General features: G+C 37.7%; 1 protein-coding gene across 3 annotated transcripts in view; it reads right to left on the minus strand.

Moving 5' to 3' along the window:
* Window positions 1-21,365, minus strand: part of srbd1 (S1 RNA binding domain 1) — a 122,178-nt gene that overhangs the window by 75,666 nt on the left and 25,147 nt on the right. For all 3 annotated transcript variants that reach the window (XM_066679752.1, XM_066679751.1, XM_066679750.1), the window contains exons 14-15: window positions 8,276-8,367; window positions 1,569-1,651 (exon numbers count right to left, since the gene is read on the minus strand). In XM_066679752.1, the coding sequence (XP_066535849.1) occupies window positions 1,569-1,651; window positions 8,276-8,367 (175 nt within the window). The remainder of the gene's footprint in view (window positions 1-1,568; window positions 1,652-8,275; window positions 8,368-21,365) is intronic.

A 21,365-nucleotide genomic window follows, 5' to 3' on the forward strand; every position in this document is an offset into this window, starting at 1 on the left:
TTCATCATCATTAAATATTACAGTAAAAACACAGAGTAGCTCAAATAGTGCAAGAATCCTTTGGATCCGATTCTCACCATGACTTTGATTCCATTACAAAATTGGATCTTTTGATTTTTTTTTTGTTTGTAAATATATTGAGGATTTTCTGTTGAGTTGGTGCAGTCTGAGAGAAGTAACACTAACTAAATTAAGAAGTGAATCACATCAGTCAGTAAGAACTAAGACCACTGGAGTAGTTTTCATTTTAGACACAGAGTTATTACACTATACTTTCAGCTTCTTAAAAATCATTTGTGAATGTAAAACTACTATTTACAACATGTTGAATTTGGAGACCTTTGATGCAGCTAAAACTGCTCTCTTTTCTGTTCCCTTTACTTTGGGTGCAGATAGATTCGCTGTATGTTTTCTATTGCAAAGGAACTCTCAAACACAACACACACAGTACAAGCTCAGAACACACAAATTCAATTTTATCCCCTTTCCTGAATCGCCAGCCTCCTAAAAACAACAAACTGTTTCTACAGTGAACTAATCTGCATTTATTTTGCCAAGAGGTCCTCCAGAGTTGAGGACCACTTTTTCTAATAAGAGAGAGAGAGCGCGAGAGAGAGAGGGAGAGCGCGAGAGAGAGAGATATAAAGCTAGCAGAGTGGCAAAACAGAAGAGGGAGGACAGAGAAAGAGAAGAGAGGATATGACTGGGCCTGAGTTTTGAATCAACATATGATGCTACCGGCAAACTTGAATTAATTGTGTCAGAAGAATGGATTACGCACCATTTGAGGCAGCAAAAGCAAACAGACAGTAGAGGGGATTAGCTCACCAGTCCAACTGACTCCTGTATACAGAGACAATTTCTCAAATTTTAAGACCCCGTGTTAGAGAGTTGGGAAAGAGTGTAACATTACTCTAAAGCTTAGAGAAATTTCAAAACAGAAACAAAAACGCCATCAGGTTGAAAACAAAGCCAGTGTGCTTTCAGTTGTCTCATGAGCTACAATGACTGATTAATGCCATCAGGACGGCAATTAAGATATGCCTCGGGGTCAGACCATGAATAATAATCTTGACTTATGTTGAATAGACTAAAATAAATTAATGGCTTTAACAATAGGGCTCCTGTAGTATCTGTTACAATCAAATACAATCAAATTAATTGCAATAGATATAACAGGTTGCTAAATACACATTATTTATATATTAAATACAGATAAAATTTTTGTTTATTCAATGCATGTGCTGTTTAATTTTGCCTTTACTACAACACTGATTATATTATTAAAAGCTAAAAAAAAAAAAAAAATCAATGCCATATGTTCAAGTCTATTTTTTGTTATTCAATAATTGTTTATGTCCATGATGTAGTGCACTGAATCCCTTCATTTTAAATTAGACTTTGATTGAGAAGAACTGTATTATAAAAGCTCTTGTTGCATGATATCGGTTTTTTGCCATGGTTTATCTTTACTGCAGTACACTTTTGTAATAAGAGACTTTTGGTAAAACTACCTGTCATTTCCTGTAGCTCTGAGGTGTGTATTATAGCAGTGTCATGTGACTGACCTGGTAAGTACCAATGCCAATATGTTTAGGGTCAATCTTCACCAGTTCTGCAAGAGGATCCTGAACACGCCTTCCAATGGAAACTAAAAAGAATGACAAACATCACACAAACATGAAACAGCTACTTTCTGTAGAAACAGCTTCCATTCTCAGTGCAGGAATAGAAAGAATGGAAACAAAGAGGGAACAAAGATCCCAGGGGATCATCGAAATTACTCCTTTAATAAACCAGCAGATCTGATTACGCGTAGATTAGCTATGCAAATGAGAACTTCTCCACAAATTCTCCAATTCTCCAAGGCTGCATGGTACGGCACACAGGTTCATTAATTATACTAATAAACTTTACAGGTAAAACCAATTACAGGCTCATGTGTGAGGCTCTCCCACTCCCGTATTATAATTACAATTATAATCACTATCAAACATTAGAGAAAACACACATATCCAACAGACAAAAAAACAAAAAAAACAAAACAAAACAAAACAAAAAAAAGTTAGTTATAAACACAGAAATTCATTCATTCATTATCTGTAACCGCTTATCCAGTTCAGGGTCGTGGTGGGTCCAGAGCCTACCTGTAATCATTGGGCGCAAGGCGGGAATACACCCTGGAGGGGGTGCCAGTCCTTCACAGGGCAACACACACACTCACACATTCACTCACACACTCAAACCTACGGACACTTTTGAGTCGCCAATTCACCTACCAACGTGTGTTTTTGGACTGTGGGAGGAAACCAGAGCACCCAGAGGAATAAACACAGAAAACAGTTTTAATAATGAAATATAACGCATTCATTAAATTGCACGACAGATCAAATATAGAAAGAAATACAGAAATGAAAAAAGAAGAAATTAACCAATGACATGGCTCCCAAGACTAACCTGTCTGGCATTTCACAGTATAGTGATTAACATAGAACTGTTGATAGAGATAGGGCTGACCAGTTCAAATTAATTGCAGCACAGCCAAATTCGTCAACTCCAGTGCAGTGGGGTATAGCTTTCATATGACCTTCATTTAACAAAACTACATTTGAACTCTTTAAAAGCCTTTCAGTCTGGCTCTTGGCTGAGAGGCTGGAAAAGAAAAATCAACAAACATGCAATGATGTTTAAGTGCGAACACATGACAGGATCATTTAACAGCCTCTGCCACAGATGAATATACCATCACATGCCCCAAACCAAACACATTAGAGAGAGCGCGCGAGAGAGAGAGAGACAGACAGACTTGTCCTCAGATATATATCCTACATAGATGTATACATGCTTTTTTTTCCCCACCCCAGTAAGTTTCACACCACAGGCAAGGAGCAACAGTTTACAATCCTGAACAATCTCAGTTTAAGAGAAATATACCACAAACCATGGGCAATTCAATCTGCTTACAGGCCAGTATCATAAAGTGTGGGGAGAAAAATAAGGTTGATGCACTTGTTCTGTTAGTTCTGTTTCCTGGAGGGTGAACAGGAAGAAACAGAAAATCCGGTGTGCCTTTGTTATCCTATTTATTAGTAACTTTACATGATTCATTAGTTCTGTAGCATTTGTTAAATTTCAACCCCATTTATATTTACACTAAACGTGGTACTGAGATAAAGTTTCATTTCTCAACATCCAGTTAGTCATGAGCTGGAAATAATTTATACAAACTTACAGCCTACTCTGTGAGAATTACTGTGATTTCTAAAGGAGAAACGTTGCGGATGTCAGAGAGAGAATATTAAAATAGTACGGTCTGTTATCTGAGATAAACCTGGACCGTTAATGTTCTCCAAGCCTTTGGAGCTGTCATATGATGTTGTGTTAGTGACGATTCACAAAGAAGTGCTGGCTGACTTTGCATGTCTCAGAGGAAACATGTGCTACCCTCCTAGGTTTGAAGAGTCCTAGCTAATACTTGAAACTGGTGTTTATTAATTTGAGAAAAAAATTAAAACTCAAGATTTTACAGATTCTGAAGAGAATGAAGAAGACAGGAAACATCAGAAAGACAGAGACATATAAACTGTATCATACATTTGTATAGCCATAAGAGGGGAGGGAGGGGAAGAGAGGGACAGAGAGAGAGAGAGAGAGAGAGAGAGAGAGAGAGAGAGAGAGAGAGAGAGAGAGAGAGAGAGAGAGAGCAGAGCTTTTGTGCATGCTGTACAAGGCCTGTGCTGAAACTCCATCCCTGTGCAAATATTATTGCAGGCAGCAACTTCCCACTGAGTTCAATGCAGAAACACAGAGTGAGGCTTGGCAATCATCCTACAGCAGCCAACCTCCACCCTCCACCCACAATCACCCACTTAAAGTCTCAGCCTCACCTAGCTCTGCAGGTATTACACACAGTCAGCTAGCCAACGAGTCCAGTACCAACCAACGCTCTCCTCCAGTCACACAAATACATGCTGATGAGCCAGTTCACCTGGCTTTTTGATATGGATATATTATTTGTTGAACCACAAGCTTGAACATTCAGAATAACAGATTCTATAAATGCTCTAACATAATAAAACATTCAGCCTACTGTGATAGTAGCTTTCAGTAAAATATGATTAACGATGCAATTATAATTGTCATGGACACATTTAGAAATACTGCCATTATTATAGTATCAGCATTAGTCTACCCTCATTGGCCACTTTATTAGGAATTTCTACCTTGTATCTACACTTCCAATCCATTGGATCAGCATTGCATCAGTCTAGAGTTATACACTGTAGACCATCTGGTTCTCTGCATACTTTTGTTTCCCCACTTTCACATTGTTCTTGAATGATCAGCACCACCACAGAGCAGGTTTGATTTGGGTGGTGAATCATTCTCTGCTGCAATGACACTGGTGTGTTAATGTGCAGATCAGACACAGCTGCTGTCTTTGTCCAATCTGTTAGACACACCTACCCTTGTAGATGTGTCCACCTTATAAACGAAAATTCACAAACAGGAGCACATCTGTTGCAGCAAACTTTGTGTTGTTCATCCTCTAATCAATTAGTGGATACAGGGTAACTGATGGACTGAAAATAGTCCACCAAAATGAATCATCCAGCCAAGAGTGTCTTGTGGGTGGCGTCCTGACAGGATTAAAAAAAATTACAAATAAAGCAGTATCGCTGTGTCTCATCCACTCCTATCAGCACAACACACAACCACTACCATCATGTCAGGATCACTGCAGCACTGAATGGGGGGTCCTGACCATTGAAGAATGGGGTGAAAGGGGTATATCTATATAACAACCTGTGCAGAGAAACAGACAGACTAGTGTGTAACTACAGAACTACAAAGTGCTCTCATAATGATATGTGACGTTGATAAAATAGACAGTGAATTTAGATAGGGTAAGTGTACCTAACTATTTGGGTGGTGAATGTTTATAATTGATTTTAACAGGATTGGATTTTAACTGATCTTGAAACATTGCTGTAAGCATCTGATTGCATTCAGACACAAGAACATTTAATAATATATTTAAAAAAAACAACTTGAAAAAGATACAGATATATGGCATTCTTCATTCATTCAGAGGTTTGAAGATAGATAGGGGTGCAGCGGACTAAATGTTTGTCCTATCAACAGAAGATCACTGAGGCCAGATGTCCCACAGAAAACAATCAGCTTCATTCTGATAGGCCAGACTTTCTCCTTTCCTTCACTCACAGTGATTGCTAGCATAGGAGTCTATCAGCTGATGTGACAGACACAGGCAGTTTGCATTCTCCAGCGTGTGTTAAGCTGTTCACTGATGTTGTATCAGCAGCAGTCCAAAACAAGAGGTGGACTGGTCTTGTGTCTCAGAGGAAGCACATGTCTGCCTCCATCATGCCAAGGCTGGAAGTGTGTGCATAGGAGAAGACAAACTGATGAGTGGAACTGGAGACAATAAAAAATAAATAAAAATTGTGCATTGTAGATGGTGATTACAGTGCATTGGCACTAATTAAACCAAAAAATATTTCTCCCTAAAATATCAAAAACATGTAATTAATAAATAAATACATAAATATAGAATAATAATCTCACCAAATACTTGCCGAAACTATAGTAAAAACATTGTCTCCGTCATCAGGTAATGAAATCAGTAGCCATTCCAAACAAAGTAGGTTTTAAAAGCATTAAATATTTCGGAGGTCTGGTTCCAATCACCAGCACTGTGAACAATTTTTCAATCAGTAAGTTTCTTTAGAACAGAGCATTTAAATTCTTACCGCTCTGAATAACTTTGTTTCTGTCTTCACAAATGAATTACACAGGAAGTCTGAAAAAAGTTGGAATTTCCCTATAATGGCGTGAGCGCATTTCCAGGCACAGCCCTATTAGTGTGAAAAAGTCACAAAGTGCCAATCAGAGCGTTTGTTCAACCCAACAATGTTGACTGAAAGCTGGTAGGGCCTGATTATGCAAAAAGGATTGCACAAACTGGCTCTACTGGTTTTTTGTTAACAGCACCTTTAGACTGAACAAGCAAAAGCCAAAAGGAGTTCTACTCAGATGGTGTTAAAAGACCACAAGCACACTGACGGAAGACTGCCAGAGCAGAGCAAGGAGAATTACTCAGCTGATTCCGTTTTTCAGAAGACAATAACAGAAAAGCACCCATCCCGTGTGTTTTACAGTGTTTACACACTAGGGGTCTCTCCCAGTCAGGAATACTATAAAGGGGTGTGATGAGAACACCAATATTAAGGAGGATGCCCATCTTAATTAAATCATTTAATGCATAAATTAAAATCCAAATATCAAATGATGTAGAATATGTACATGTGCGAACAGTAAAACATACAAACACACACCCCACCCCCAATACAAAGTGCTACAATTTCTTACAGCTTTCGTAAAAAGGATAAATATAGCTCCCCAGCTCGCTCTTACACTTGACCAGAGGAAAATTTATGATAAATCCCACATTGATTTACTGCTTTTATAGAGGAAGTCTGGAATAATTCTCAGATCATGTTTTTGAGAGAGTTTGAGCCATTTCCAGACTTTATCTAAGCGCTTTTTGTGCTTGGGATTGCAGAGAGAAGGCCTGTGTGGTCCGGGACACAGTAAGGGATTGAAAAGTCCAGTTTTACAGAAGTGTAATGAGTTACACAGATCTGGTCGGATCACGGATGACAAAAGTGAGGCCAGTAAATAATGCAAGGCATTGAACTCTAAAACTAAAACCCTGAGTCAGTCTGTTGTCATTTGCTGAAGCACAGCTTATGTTATTGACCTTAAAACAAAAATGATGTAAGGACGCTGCCCAGAGGCAGCCATCCATGAAATTACTGTCAGATAGAGCAGACCAGGCTAACTGAAATAACTGAAATGGCAGGGAAAGAGCTGAGCTGAATACGGGTTGAGTTGGAAAGATGAGACTGCAGGGCTAGGTTTAATCCAGACGTGGTTTTTAAGGTCTGGTAGACTCGAAACATCTCTAGACAACTCCAGATCAATAACTAAATAACTGAATGATTAATCATTTTCATAAGTTATGAACAACTGTTTTCACATTGTAATTAGGTTATACTTTAATATTAGATTATTTGAATCATTATCAATATCTAAAATTGTGAATATGCAAGAAATTAAAAAGCTGACAAGATTATGCAGCCTCAAAATGGATAAAAAGTGTAAACAAAGACAACAGCAATTATTTTGTTGAACAATGCAGGACTTGGTCAGGATAGGACTGTACAATACTGTTTTAATTAAACGACGTTAAATAGAGTATGGGCGGCACTTTGGCGCAAGTTTGTGTCACAGTCACACACCTCCAGGGTTCAGGTCCTGCTCCGGGTGACTGTCTGTGAGGAGTTTCATGTGTTTCCTCCCACAGTACAAAAACACAACTTGGTAGTTGGATTGGGAAAAAAAAAAGTGTCCATAGGTGTGTGTGAGTGAATGTGTGTGTGTGTATGTATCACCCTGTGAAGGACTGGCGCCCCCTCCAGGTTAGCGGTTACAGACAATGAATGAATGAATGAACAAATAAATGTTTTAATAGCTAATTATAACAAAATTAATTACTCTACTTTACTGCTGTCAAACAGAACTGCACACATCTTGTATATTATCTCTGTAAAAAAAAAAACACTGCCTTTCAAATATGCGTGACCTCACATTGCTTAAAGTCATGCATCATCTAAATAAGACCCCCAGCACTGTGTAGATGGAGCAATATTTGATATCTTTGGGATCAGTTGGAGTGGTTATTCTTTCTGATCCAGAACTTGTCATTCAACATCGTTCTCATGCTAAATACTATCAAATCCTCAGAATTCACAGTAAGTGTTCCATCTACTGTAAAATGTTCACAGGACAGTAGAGACTGCTAGTGTAGCAAGTCAGGAACATGGAATAGAAGTTACCTATTTTCAGATTGTAAAACTGCTAAAATGTACTTCCTAGATTCATTTATTTTAAAAGAGAATAGTTCTCATTTTTGATGTTATTATACATTTTTGAGGTTTTTGTTTGGTTAACTCACCACAAACACATTCAGCTGTCTGAAATACTGCTTTTTATTTATTTTTTTCCCCTAAAAAATGTATCAATGACAGTATTTTCAATAGATATAAATAGAAAAAATATGACCAATAGTGTAATGCGTTATAGTAAGTGTATATTTAATAATTTTATATATATTTTACCGAAAGTATTTCTACCAAAACCTTTTCTCCTGTGCTAAGGTTTATAAAAAGCATACATAAGTGGTAGTTACCTGCACTTCTGAGGTTCGGGTCCAGGTCTGGCATCTCTTTCACTGCCTCTTGACTGACACTGTAGATGGAAGCTCCTGCTTCATTGGTGATACTGAAAATCAGACAGATAGTTTACATTAAGCAAAAAAGAAAAACAAATGAAATGGATCCCAAAATCGAACCATGCGGCACTTCATGGTCATTAACCAAGCATTCTTGATGAAGACGGTTCAAATTAATTAGACGCCATCCAAAGTTATCAACTTCAATGGGGCAGAGGTTTCATACGACCTTAAATTAACAAAATTAGATCTGAACTCTAAAAGCCTATGAGCCTCATTCTTGGCTGAAAAAGTCACAGACACACAAAAAACTACAAAAACTGTATGAAACCTAGGACATTCCCCAGATTATACAGTAAATATGAAGACAGTAAAAGCAAGAATGCCACACAGAGGTACACTTGGTTCAAAATGTCCCAAAAGAGTCTACAAAAGTGTGCAAACTTAAACACCAAAGACCCCATTTAAATAGATTTACATAAAATGTAGTGAAGTCTGGGATGGGGACTGAAGCACCCTTACTGCCAGGGATCAGACTGCTAGAATTCAGAGCAACACAAAGATGACAAATGCTAATATACACAAACATCACATACACCACTGTTTACTTTAGCCATCAAAGGCCACTTGAGCCGGTTAAGCTCAGACTCCAAGCAGGATGATGCCTACAGAGCTTTTGTCTCAGGGCTATTTATCATAGCTGTGTTTTGTAAAGAATATTAATGAATCAGAGCAAATACAAGCATGAAAATCACAGTTCTGTTCACTGGTCTGTCTGGTAGAAACTGAAAAACAGGGTCAGAGCACATGTACAGTGTATGTTTATGGAATTTTACAGTTTGCAATTAGCTGATTGTATTTACTAATGCATGCAGCATGTTGTAAAATACTACTAAGCCATTTCCACATTTTCAGTCTGTTGTGTTCTTGATATCTGCTCTTTCTGAGGTTAGTAACACATGAGTTTCTGCAAGATTCTGCATATTGGCTTCAATGGGCAATAAACCCAGAGCGATGTCACTCTCTCTAATGAACCCTACTGTCTCCTAGTCTATTTGTACAGCTCAACACTTAATCCATTTAACAGTCTTCAGATCAGTGTGCCTGAATGCCACACATGGACTAAGCCTTATGAGAGATATGGAGAGAACCCCACTTCACTGACGAGGCCATACCTGCAAAACATGAATCAACACTGCCATCTAGAGGACATATTGATGAACGAAAATAATTCAATAATTTACAGTTGCCTGAAAATATGGTTCAGGGTAAATAAGACCAACCCAAGCTAACTAACTCTTTTTTTGCACTGAAGCGTCTTGTAATTATTTCTTCATATTCAAGTGTTTCTCTGTCACTGGGCTGTTGATTTTGAAATCAAGTCAAATTAGATGTTTTATCTGTATTTTAACCTTCAAAGAGAAAATAAGTTACATATCCATCACTGGGAACACACTCAATGTGCCATTGTTTTGCAAATATTCAGAGCAGAATTTCAATGCACACAAAATATGCCATTCCCAATATGTTGAATTCAATTATTTTAAATCAACCAATCAAAATGTATTTATATAGTACATTTTACAACTGATGTTACAAAGCAGCTGTACAGAATTAGTATAAAAATTGATGAGGAATTAAAATATGCAGAGCAATGTTCAATAAAGTGTTACTTAATTTCATTTAAAAAAAACGCAAAATAATAACAAAACATTAAAAATAATTATTTATGTTGTAAATGTGACACAGTTTAGTTTTTCTATTAGTGACACAAGCACAGGGACAACAACAAATCTGGCCTGAAAAAAGTCACTTTCAACAGTGACTCTGAATATTGTTTTTGGAAATTAATCAGTATCAACTAGAGTTGTCTCATCTCCAAAAGAAAGATTATATTATGCCTAAAACATGCCCACAAATAATTTGTGCCAATGAATACAATTTTTATAAACCATCCCTTCCACGGATCAGGAAGAAAAAGGGCAAAAAGAGTTCAGCGCAGTTCTCTGTGTAAGTCTGTGTAATTAGTGACTTCTTACCTCCACAACCTCCCCCCCCCGACAGCTGACATGTCGCCGTGGAGGCAGTGCTAACGAGGCCTGGCATATGACCTTCAGAAGGGTCATTGTGGAGCTGGTCATTAATAAGACGTGTACACACGAGCACAAATATACGCACATGCACAAAAATCATACGCGCACACACACATTGACCCTGCAGTGAATAAGTCTATTAGCATAATAACACAACATTTTTCAAATAACATATATTTCTTTTACAGTGGTTCACAATTTCCAAAGGGGGTGAGTACCACACACACTGAGTAATGAGCTTTAATAATACTAGTTAAGGACAGAAAGTAACAAATAAATGTATGTATAGCTTGTGCTGTAATAAATACTGATGATACTCTGTCCAGGCTGTGTTCCTGCGTTGCACCCAAATGATTCTGAGGTGGCTCTGAACCCACCGCAACTCTGAACAGGATGAAGTATTTAACAAAAAAATAGATGAATGAATGAATGAATGGTGACAATTTAGCTTCAATATTGCACTTTAATTTTAAGATTTATTCATTTTGTAATAAATTGAAGCTACAGATGAAATTGCTGTGCTGGCAGGTTTTGCTGGTGCAATGTGTATTAAGCAGAATGTCACTTACTCAAATGGTGTGAAATCTGTAATTCTTGGAATTTCCCATTAATACTAAGAGGGATGACAAGTCATAAAAGTTTGAGTGGAATTTCCCATAGAAATTATTGTGTGTGTATAATAAAGTTTGTTTCCAGTTATTCTCTATGAATGCAGAGATGAGGCACTGATTAAACAAACGAGGCACTGGATGATAAACACACACATTAAAACAACATAAATAATTTTAAATAACATATTTAAGGTGCCCAAACTTTTGCACTGTGTTTGGTAAAGCCACTGCAAAACTTCAATTAACGTTTTCCTTCTTCTGCCTTAAAGTGCTTTCACATTCCATGGCTTCATTAAGTGATATGTGACACTGTAGGCTGCTCTAGGTCAATTGAAAGAGAGATAGTGCCTGGATTTTAAGGAGTCAGATAGACCCAAGGGAAAAGAGCCAGGGAAAGATTATTAAAAAAGAAAAAAAAGAAAAATAAAAGAGAGAGAGAAAGAGAAATAAGCACATTGCACACAGAGAGAGTCTGGCCGAGACCTATCATGTCTGAATTAATTAGCATGACTGCTGGGGCAGCTGGATAACAGCCCTCAACGACCCTGACATAGATCCGCATCAAACACTACTTCTACCCGTCCAGGGCATGTGTGTACTACGGGCAGGGCATCGCCATGGCAGCCAACAGAAGGTTGACCGCGTCTGGTTGCCACCAGGGCACATAAAGCAGACTGAAAGATGTCCACGCAAGACTCAACCTGCCTCCAAGTGCTGTGTACGTGTGGACTAGCCTTTAGGCCACTCCAAACCAACAGCACACTTGCAAACATACATTTGCACTGTGGTACGTCAAGGCTTTATCACTGTCCCAGGGCAAAGTCACAGTTAATCCTTAGCGTTCAGAGGAACACTGGCCATCTCTCATTACTCATCATCAGCTGCCCCTGAGGCCAAAGTACCCGCTGCCCCTGACCACTGACTGACACCCAGAGACAGATACACACTTTGATATGTCTCCCCCCTCAACAACCCATCAAACAAGAGTGCTAATTAACATCAGTCATCAGATCCTTTAGAGAGAGGAACAGACGATATCATCGTCGCAGTAATGCGATACACACAGCTTGTGGGTGGGACGTGAGCACCAGGAGGAAAGAAACGGTCAGTACTCAACCACTCGGGTCAATTTGAAAGACAACACGTCCTCGTGTAGGATCTCGTGTCTCACTTGTGTGTGGTCTAGGGAAGAAATGTTACATTAGTTACACTGTAGGGTGTGTTGTGATTATTTTGACACAGCAGCCAAAGTCGTCAACTTCTTCAAAAAAAAAAAATAAAATTCTAAAATTGTCAAGCTGCCCCATGACACTGATACAAAATGAAAAGAAAGGTCAAATGGGTAATAGGCCCAACAAATACCCCACAAAATGTAAAAGTCACAAGGGATTGTTTTTTCCTGTATTTCATGGGTCAGAAAGTCAGAAGTCCTTACTTCTTGTTTTCCTAAAACTCATGATGTGTCCAAATTAAACTGTTTGTTGTGTTGTAAAACTAGGATTGTGAAAGCAAAGAGCTCAAAACTAGAAACTAATTTGGAACTCGGGTTGTTTAGTTTTGTAGCACTTTCGGTAACACATTTTTGGTAATCCCTGAATTGGAGATATTTCCACCTTAAGTGATCAGAAATATAAAAGTCAATATTACCCACCTATGGAGCAGGAATAAAGCAATCCTCATGGCGATTCATGCATTTCAAATGTGATATATGAGAGAGAGAGAGAGAGAGAGAGAGAGAGAGCGCCTAGCATAGCGGACTGAGCCAGAGTGTTTTTTTTTTTTTTTTTAACTCATTTACTGTCACTGGGGCTTTATAAACACATTAGACTAGTTTCGAGCATGCAACTTAGACTGGAGAGCTAGCAAATGATGAGGAAACATCTTCTGAATTTCATTTAAATGAACATTTCAAAAAAGCTTTTTGATTACAATTGTGAACTTGGCCTTTAAATATAAAGGAAACATAAAATTTGAATCAAAACACCCATGACGAGATGTAACAGCATTAAGGACATTCTAAATGAAAACAAAACATATCTAAAAATGCCAAGCTGCACATATAGCTAAACTAACAATTATTTCAATGGTTGAAAATTTGATCTGAATTTCATATTGTGATTTGTTCCATCTGTTTTTGTAGGGCCATCTCCTTCAACCCAAACTTTTACCTTACAGATAAACAACAAAAAACAAGAGAAATAAGAACTTACTCACCAAACCTAACAGGCAGCAAGAATGAAATATATTGTCTGCCTACTGATTATTTTATGTATATGACAATTTTTTAAACCTTCACAAACCCTTAGGACAAACATTCAGTTATTTTGGTCACTGTTAAAAATGACCTCAAGAACTTAAATCTCACAGCAAGGTCCATTATCTAGTATCATTTATGAACTTCATGTCAAACAAGCAGTGCTCAGAGAAACTTGAATGCTCATCAGGGTAATTTCTGGACAAGAATTTGCTGGAAGAACAATAAAGGAGAATTAAGAACAATGTAATTCTTTATATTAGAGCCACATTTAGACGTTCAAACTGTTTACATGGAACACATTAAAAAATGGGGCATGTGATTTTTAAGGATCAAAGATTCTAATTTAGCTTACCACAGAGCCAGCATAAGTCTGTTACTACTTTTGCCACTGAGCTGAGAGTGATCATCCTTTGGGGGATCAGTATACTGTGTTAGATAACATTACACATTTCCAACAGTACTTATAACTGTAAATAAATACCTGCATCATTCACCCTTTGAGATGGTTTTGAGAAACACTTCCTTCAAAAGATGGAATATTAAGAGACAAAGACTGGCTGAGAGGCATGTGATTCATGATTTGGCAAGCGCTTTTTTTAATTATTATTATATTATTAGTAGTAGTAAAAGGGGCACATCAGAAAAAAAAAATCAATGTTAGATCACTTTAGCACATTAATTTGGGGATCTGGGAAAAGAACCAAGCAAAAATGGCTAAAAACCAGGGCTTCTGCTCCTTCCTCCTCACTCCTGAGCTCTCGCACTAAACTGAGCTGAGGCTCGTTCTCACTTAATGAAACAGGCTGCTGAACTTGGCTGCTAAACAGGGAAGACGTGTTGTTTGATCCTTGGGGTATTTTGTCCAAAGCCACGGATGCTCCATTAAGACCACAGGGAACTACCTTAGCTTGTTGGAAATGTCTAAAAAATGTACATTGCCTGTAGAGAATTAATGTAACATTTGAGTATGTTTGTATTAGGCAGCTGTTTTAATTAGACATTTTTCAAAATAAATAAGCACAAAATAAAGAAAATTTGCAAATCAAGTTCAGTATCATATAACATTTGTGGTTTTAGCTTTGGTTTCAATCTTGGACAAATATAAGTGGTATCATTTCATTTCTAAAAACCACACACTAAATATCAGCATTCCCTGTACTGTCATATTTTATTAATGTCCTATTTTTTCCCTAATTTTAGTAAAAATCAAATAAACATTCAAGGCCTGGAGCCAAGAGATTTTGCTTCATGCAGCAAAATGAATAGACAAATTAATCCAGAGCTGTTTTCAGTTATACTTTAAAGTTGAAGGGTATGTTAAGGGCCAAAACTTACTCTAGTTTGAGAAAACAAAGCTTGGCAATACTGGACCCACAAACCTTTCTTGGCTCTGTCCTGAGAACTGAGTTGATGTAAACGGTTCCATCACTTCAGGCTCTCTCATTAAGTAAGATACAGGTCATCTCACCCCTCAGCAAGAGGCAGTGACCTGCAGTAATCAGAGCAGCTGCATCACTTTTGTTCCAGACTCTTCCATTGTCCAATAAATGACCAAAACCTGACAAATCAGTCAGTGAACTAGTGTTCAAGTGGGTGAAATTACAAGAAGAAATTTAAAAGCCCTTAAATCTGGAGTGAATTTGTGTAGCTGTAAAAAACATTCCATTCATTCAAGCATTTCTCCAGACAGGTTTTAAAGAAATCCGGCTATGCTGACAACCACTGGCACACTGCAAAATTATAAACCATGCTCCACTGCATACAATGTGAATTCAGCCAATATTCCATACAGTGATCTAGACTACAGGCAGATTTATATTAAAGGGTATATGAATGGACTCTGTACATCAATTTCTGATTTTGGGAATTGATTTTCATATCATCTACCTACATTATTTGCTTAAAAGAGAGGAAAATGTAAACAATAGGTAAAGTAACAAACCTTACTTTAACATCACCTAAAATGTTCCCTGTAAAATGTGTAAAATCCAGCCACTCAGACACAGAAGAATGCCTGTCATGCTCAAGTATCTAGAGCAAAAGTTATCAGGGTGAGTAACTGCTAAAAGTGTAATAAACCTACAGTAAATGTTAAATATTTAATTGTCTGTTGTGTTTTAGTACAATTTTTAGTTTTTTGAAACTATTCATCAAAATTGCATGGCTAAATTATAAGCAGCTACTATCAGGTATATATGTGCACTAATGTTTTCAAGTCACACTTTTGTCATTTCAATTGTTTTTTGAGGATCTATAAGACAAATCCTTAGAAACAAGCTTTAAAACTCAAAAATAAACATATTGAATAACTATTTGATAATTTACAGTGAAACAAATAGCAGTGTGTGGGTCCTTTTGAGAGTCTAGAGAGCTACATGTTACAGATCAGTAGTTGGCAAAATGCGGTTTTAGTTTGTTTACTTAGACACAAGTAACATTGCATGTGTACAGATAGGTAAACGCTTTATTTCTCAAAGGTCAAAGGTCACTGCTGGTGCTTACACATTGTGTTTGTTATTTTGCATGTGAAATGGCCCTGCAACAGTAGGTGAATTTTTGGCGTGCCGATTGATTTCTCAGGTAATGTAAACACAATTAGTAAAGTTCAAACAGTGAATAAAAACATACAAATGAAACTTCTGCCATGTACAAACATCAGTTGTCGTGCCCACCCCACCTCCCCCAGGCAAACCATTCAGCCTCCAAAGACGCAGAGCTTATGAACATAAATAAACCAGATAGAACTGCAGGGCACCAGAATCACTGATGTTGCTTTTACATTAACACATATTTACAGAGGACCAAAATATTAAAGACTACCACAGACCAACAAAATAGAATAAAGCAATGGCTAGAATCTGGTCAGTTTGGCCAGTCACTGTCAGCTGTGTAGTGATTCATGGGCCTGGGGATTCTGGCCAAAAGAAAAGATGATGAGATACCAGGCCTATAGACAGTTTGAAAATGGCGATATTTTTCACCACGAAAAGGGTCCAAATGGCAGGTGTCAGGAGCTGTCAGTCTCACACACTGTGCTAGAAGGCAAGAAACATGCGGTCAGCACGGGAGCCTCGTCAACGCCACACTCCAGCTGCCACTACTACACACATCTGAAAAGAGCAAAGCCTCACAGCCACTCACATCAACCTGGTGGCAGGCACTCAAATCACCCAAGTCGGTCCTCAAATACACACACACACAGCTGGTTGCGAGTGTCATCCCCCAAGGCTAAGTGGCATTTATTTCTCTGTATTGTATAAGGGTCTAGGGTGGTGCACTGTTAACCATCTATGAATGCCCAGGCTTCAAAAACACTAAGCAAAAAAAAAAATCCCAGCCATGGAATTGCCATTTTTTAGGCCCAAGATATTTCCAATCCCTCTCCTGCTTTTAAGGGTGAGCTCGCTTACACACTTTTACTCTCTTTGCAGAACAGTACAACGACATTGGGCTCTGCATTTAACACATGCCAGTGAACAAACACACACACATACACACACACAAGCAATTCAGTTGGGATTAGCTTTACCTGTGGAAATGGAATGCATTTATCACCAGAGTATTTCAGTGGTTCTAATCTCGTCCAAATAGACCAACAGTTTCCAGGGCATTTTTCCTACCCTAGAACAACCATTAAAAAACCCAGGTTATACTGCCCCATTGCATATCAACGTGTGGATATTTCACCATACCCTGTGATAAAAGGCATTTCTCACAGGTTTTCTCAAGAACAATGGCAGTGGAGGAGGCAACTGGTGAAATTCTGGCAGCTATTGTTACTACGGTTAAATGAGTATGAAGGGTTACGAGTGAGTGAAGGTTTTTTGCCATTATCTCACCCATCATCTCCTCTAAAGGACTTGAATTTAAGGATGTTGGATATTTTAGGTTGGTATGTCGTTCTCAGAACTGTAGTGAGTCTGAAAGCTCCAGTACCACTGCTATGTAAATAATCTGACTGTATATGATCTACACTGTGTAATAAAAAAGCACAAAAACAGTTCTTAAAACAGTTACACATTTATGTCCTTTGGTGTGACAATGTGAAAACCAAGCCACTACTCCCATCACTGTTATTCACATCAAGAGGTCTTATCCAGTGTGAATCCATCATACACATTATTGACGTTTGCCCATGTAAAATCAATGCTATCTGAGTAGGAATATATAGACAGATATGGGCCGTGAACACAAACTAATTAGTTGCCTTCCTCAAGAGTCTTTTAGAAGAATGTTAAAGGTGGAGAAAGAGCTGTTCCTTCACTCTGTCCACCCCATATTTTTACTGCCAGCCATAGGATGGAACCAGCACCCATCTGCTACCAATCCACTTCTCTTGCCTTATGGCTGCTGCCATGATGTTGCAGCTCACAGATTTGCTCAGTAAATTCTGGGTTCATTGTAGGGGTGGGCGATATGGCCCTAAAATTATATCACAATATTTCAGGGTGTTTTGGTGATATGAACTAAACACTGAAAAATATTTTTATTAATTTCTAGAACACACTAATGCAACAAAATAAGTTTGATATTAATATTAATCATATTAGATTAAATATTTATAATAAATATTAACAGCATTAAAGTTTTATTTATTAAAAAGTTTTATTTCACTACAAACCTAACAGTTTCAAATATTAAAATATAAAGAAGTGATAAAAGGAGTCAATAAACCTTTGCTTACATTTGCTTATTTTGTACACAACAGTAATAGATTCTGATTTTGTACAAAATAAATACCATAAAAATCTACCACACAACCTAAATGAAGAAAAAGTGTGCGTATAAACAGCAAAAGGAAACAATTATACAAAAAGTAATCTTAAAGCTTCACAGTGAATAACAAATCAAACACAGAATAGTTTGTTGTTGACCGAGTCATTATGCAAACAAGTCAGAATATCACAATAATCACATTAGAGACTTTTTTTAATCGTTTAAAAAATATATAACATTATATGATATTATCACGAACGATATGATATGGCACGACCCTAGTTCATTGTCCTTTTTAGATGCATTGTCCACATATGCTTTATCACCAAAATGCTCACAAAGCCTTTACCATCCAAACTGCTGAATTTTAACACCACCGATTTTGTTTCCGACTCTTAACTGGTCTGATATTTAAATCCATGCAAATGAAACAAAACATAATAATAATAATAATAATAATAATAATAATAAATATAGCCGCAAGCGGCAATGGCGGGTCCTAGCACGGATAAGCCACATCAGAGAACTTTGACAGTCTCAGCCAACAATGAGGCCTTTGGGAGCATGGGCCTGTTTGGCCAAACAAGGGAAAATTGGGTGTAAGATATTGTTGTAGATGTTGTTATAATGTTTAGCAAAAGACATGTTATGACTGGTGAGTGCTGGTTTCAATTATGATAAATATTTATGTTCATATGTTATGACCTTTCACTTGTGCAGATGAATAGGATTTCATGAATGTAGATGAACAAAGCAATATTTGGTCTTAGAGTGCCACCTGCTGGTGAAAGCGTGTACTTTTGACTCATGGAGCTGCAGAGGAGTTTGTTAGAAATGCACACACACACTTTTTAATCGTCTACTGCTCTGTGAATATGTAACTAACATGGACATATGTGGTATCAGTGGATTCCTAAGGAATTGAACTTTAATAGTTATCAATAAAATGTTAAACCTTCATCACCATGTGGCTTATAGGCCCCTCCCAATAATAGAAATCCAGCATGAACACAGAAACATAAAATAACAAATTAAAGTCTAATTGTAGCGTCCCCTTTTGGTAGATTTGAGTCATATTATACACAATGCTTCAGGGCAAGGCCCTAAATACTTATGTCAAGTTTGGTCTTGATTGGGCTTAGTTTGTTTAAGCTATAGCTGAATTAATGTATAAATCGCAGCACGGCTCAATTAATTCATTTATTGTGGCAACGGTTTGACTAAATGTTGAACTTTTTTTTGATAATTATTGATCAACAGACTCTGCAGATTCCAACAAGGTCAATTGTTTGGGAACAGAGTGAAAATCCAGGGACTAGTATAAAAAAGGTTAATTTTGAAAAACTGGTTATTGAGAAAAGACGATGCAATTTTTGACAACACTTGCAATTACAAAGTTGTTATGCCCTCTGCAGAGTATACAATGAAGCAAACTGCGTGTTGATATGCATAATTTTTGCTGAGAAATATCAAATTTTCTTGATATAGTGCCCCCTAGTGGCTACCGTTACGTACATTTTTGTGCACTTAGGAAGTGCCCCCAGGGACATATGAATCAATTCTCATAATGATTGGACCTTGTTAAGGTTGTCAAACAGCTGTTGAAATCTAATTGGCCGATGACGATCACAATTTTGCCCGAATCGCGTTGTTCTTAAATTTCCACTTATAGCCTTACAGATAGAAGCACCATGTCAGAGGGCGTTCCGATCCACCTTACGGATGTTGAGATATAAAATTGTAGCATTTAGAGCGCCCCCTATATGAAAATTGGCTTCTCCTTTGACATGCTACCTCAGAATCATGTCTGAAAGTGGAATATGAAATTTGAACACATTTCAGTTAAGTATGAAATTTTTATGAATTTTTAAGTAAAACATACGAAAAGCCGAAGAGGTTCATTTGCATATGGCGGCCATTTTGAATCGAAATTCCTAAATTTTTTGGATAATTCCTTACCTCCGGACACCTGTGAAGATTTTGGTACCAAGTTCTAGGGAAATGGACTAAAATCCAGGGACTAGTTCACAAAAGTACATTTTGCAATTTATCAATTTTAGCTTAAAGTTATTGTGGGCGGAGCTAAGTTTTGAGACCTTTTAGATACAACAAGATGTAAGGAATCAGGGAAAAAAAGAATTTTGTTTCTACGTTATACGGTGGACGTATATATATGGACGTAAACGCGATTGGTATTGCTATAGCGCCACCTTGAGGCCAATAGGTATAATTTTCCATAGTTCTCTCTTTGCACCTCAGCTGTACCGTGTCTTAAATTTTGGTGGCTCTGGGCCTTACGGTCTTTGCTCCAGAATGAGTTTTAGTCGAGAAAAATAATAATAATAATAAGAAGAAAAAACCCGACAAATGCTATAGGGTCCCCGCACTACGTGCTAGGACCCTAATAATAATAATAATAATAATAATAATAATAATAATAAAAGGTCACTTCACTATAATCCTCAGTATGTAGTAACTCTAAATATGATTTTCATGGTAACCCCCAGTTCATTTTACACAGACGTGGCATTGAGGTTTCCCTGTTTTGATGTCGCCTGCTGTTTCTTTAGTCTTTCAAAAGCAATAAATTTTAACATCAAACCACCAAACACAAGCAAATGAGGCATGAAATGTGCAGCACAGTAAAAGTGTTACTGACGAAGGCCGCTTCTGGTCCTTATGACATCACAAGGATCAATTATATGGGAATTGACAAATGGGGATTTTGGCATGTGGCTTCAAGGCAATGAAAACTTTGAAGTGACTGCTAGTTTAATGTCATGCTCAACTGACGAGGATCAATCAGGGCAAGGCAGAATGGACATGACACAGATCTGTCTGGAAAAATTCTCATTCGGCAAGAATGAAGAGATAATTCACTGGGCTCTTTCTGTGGAAAAGTGCAGGATTTGAGCTTGCAAAATAAAACTACCAAGGCAAGAAACTGGATGTAAACATACTCCATTTAGATGTAATTAACTAGAACAACATACAGTGGTCATGTGTCAGACGTTTAATTTTTTTTATGGCAGCAGTATAGCCACCTTAAATTTTGATGGAGTATGAGTTGTATATGGTGTGGTGATTGTAAACTCAACTTCTTCCAGCTCTTGGAGAAACCCCTGAATTTGGCTGTCCTTCATGATTCAGACATCTAACCTTAAGTGAGCCTATAGCTACCAGCATGTGGCTGTAATTATCCTCCATCCTTTACTGTCCTCATCACCCTACCCAGAATCCTCCACCATTCTAGGGACAAATTTCCCTGCTGCCAAACACTCGTCATCTAAAGCCCTGTAGCGAGGAATGATGTCATTCCACCAAGAGCCGGCCAGCATCCAAGAGCATTAATTACCTGAAGTCAGACTGCA

The sequence above is a fragment of the Hoplias malabaricus genome, chromosome 8, assembly GCF_029633855.1.
Source record: "Hoplias malabaricus isolate fHopMal1 chromosome 8, fHopMal1.hap1, whole genome shotgun sequence".
Lineage (NCBI taxonomy): Eukaryota > Metazoa > Chordata > Actinopteri > Characiformes > Erythrinidae > Hoplias > Hoplias malabaricus.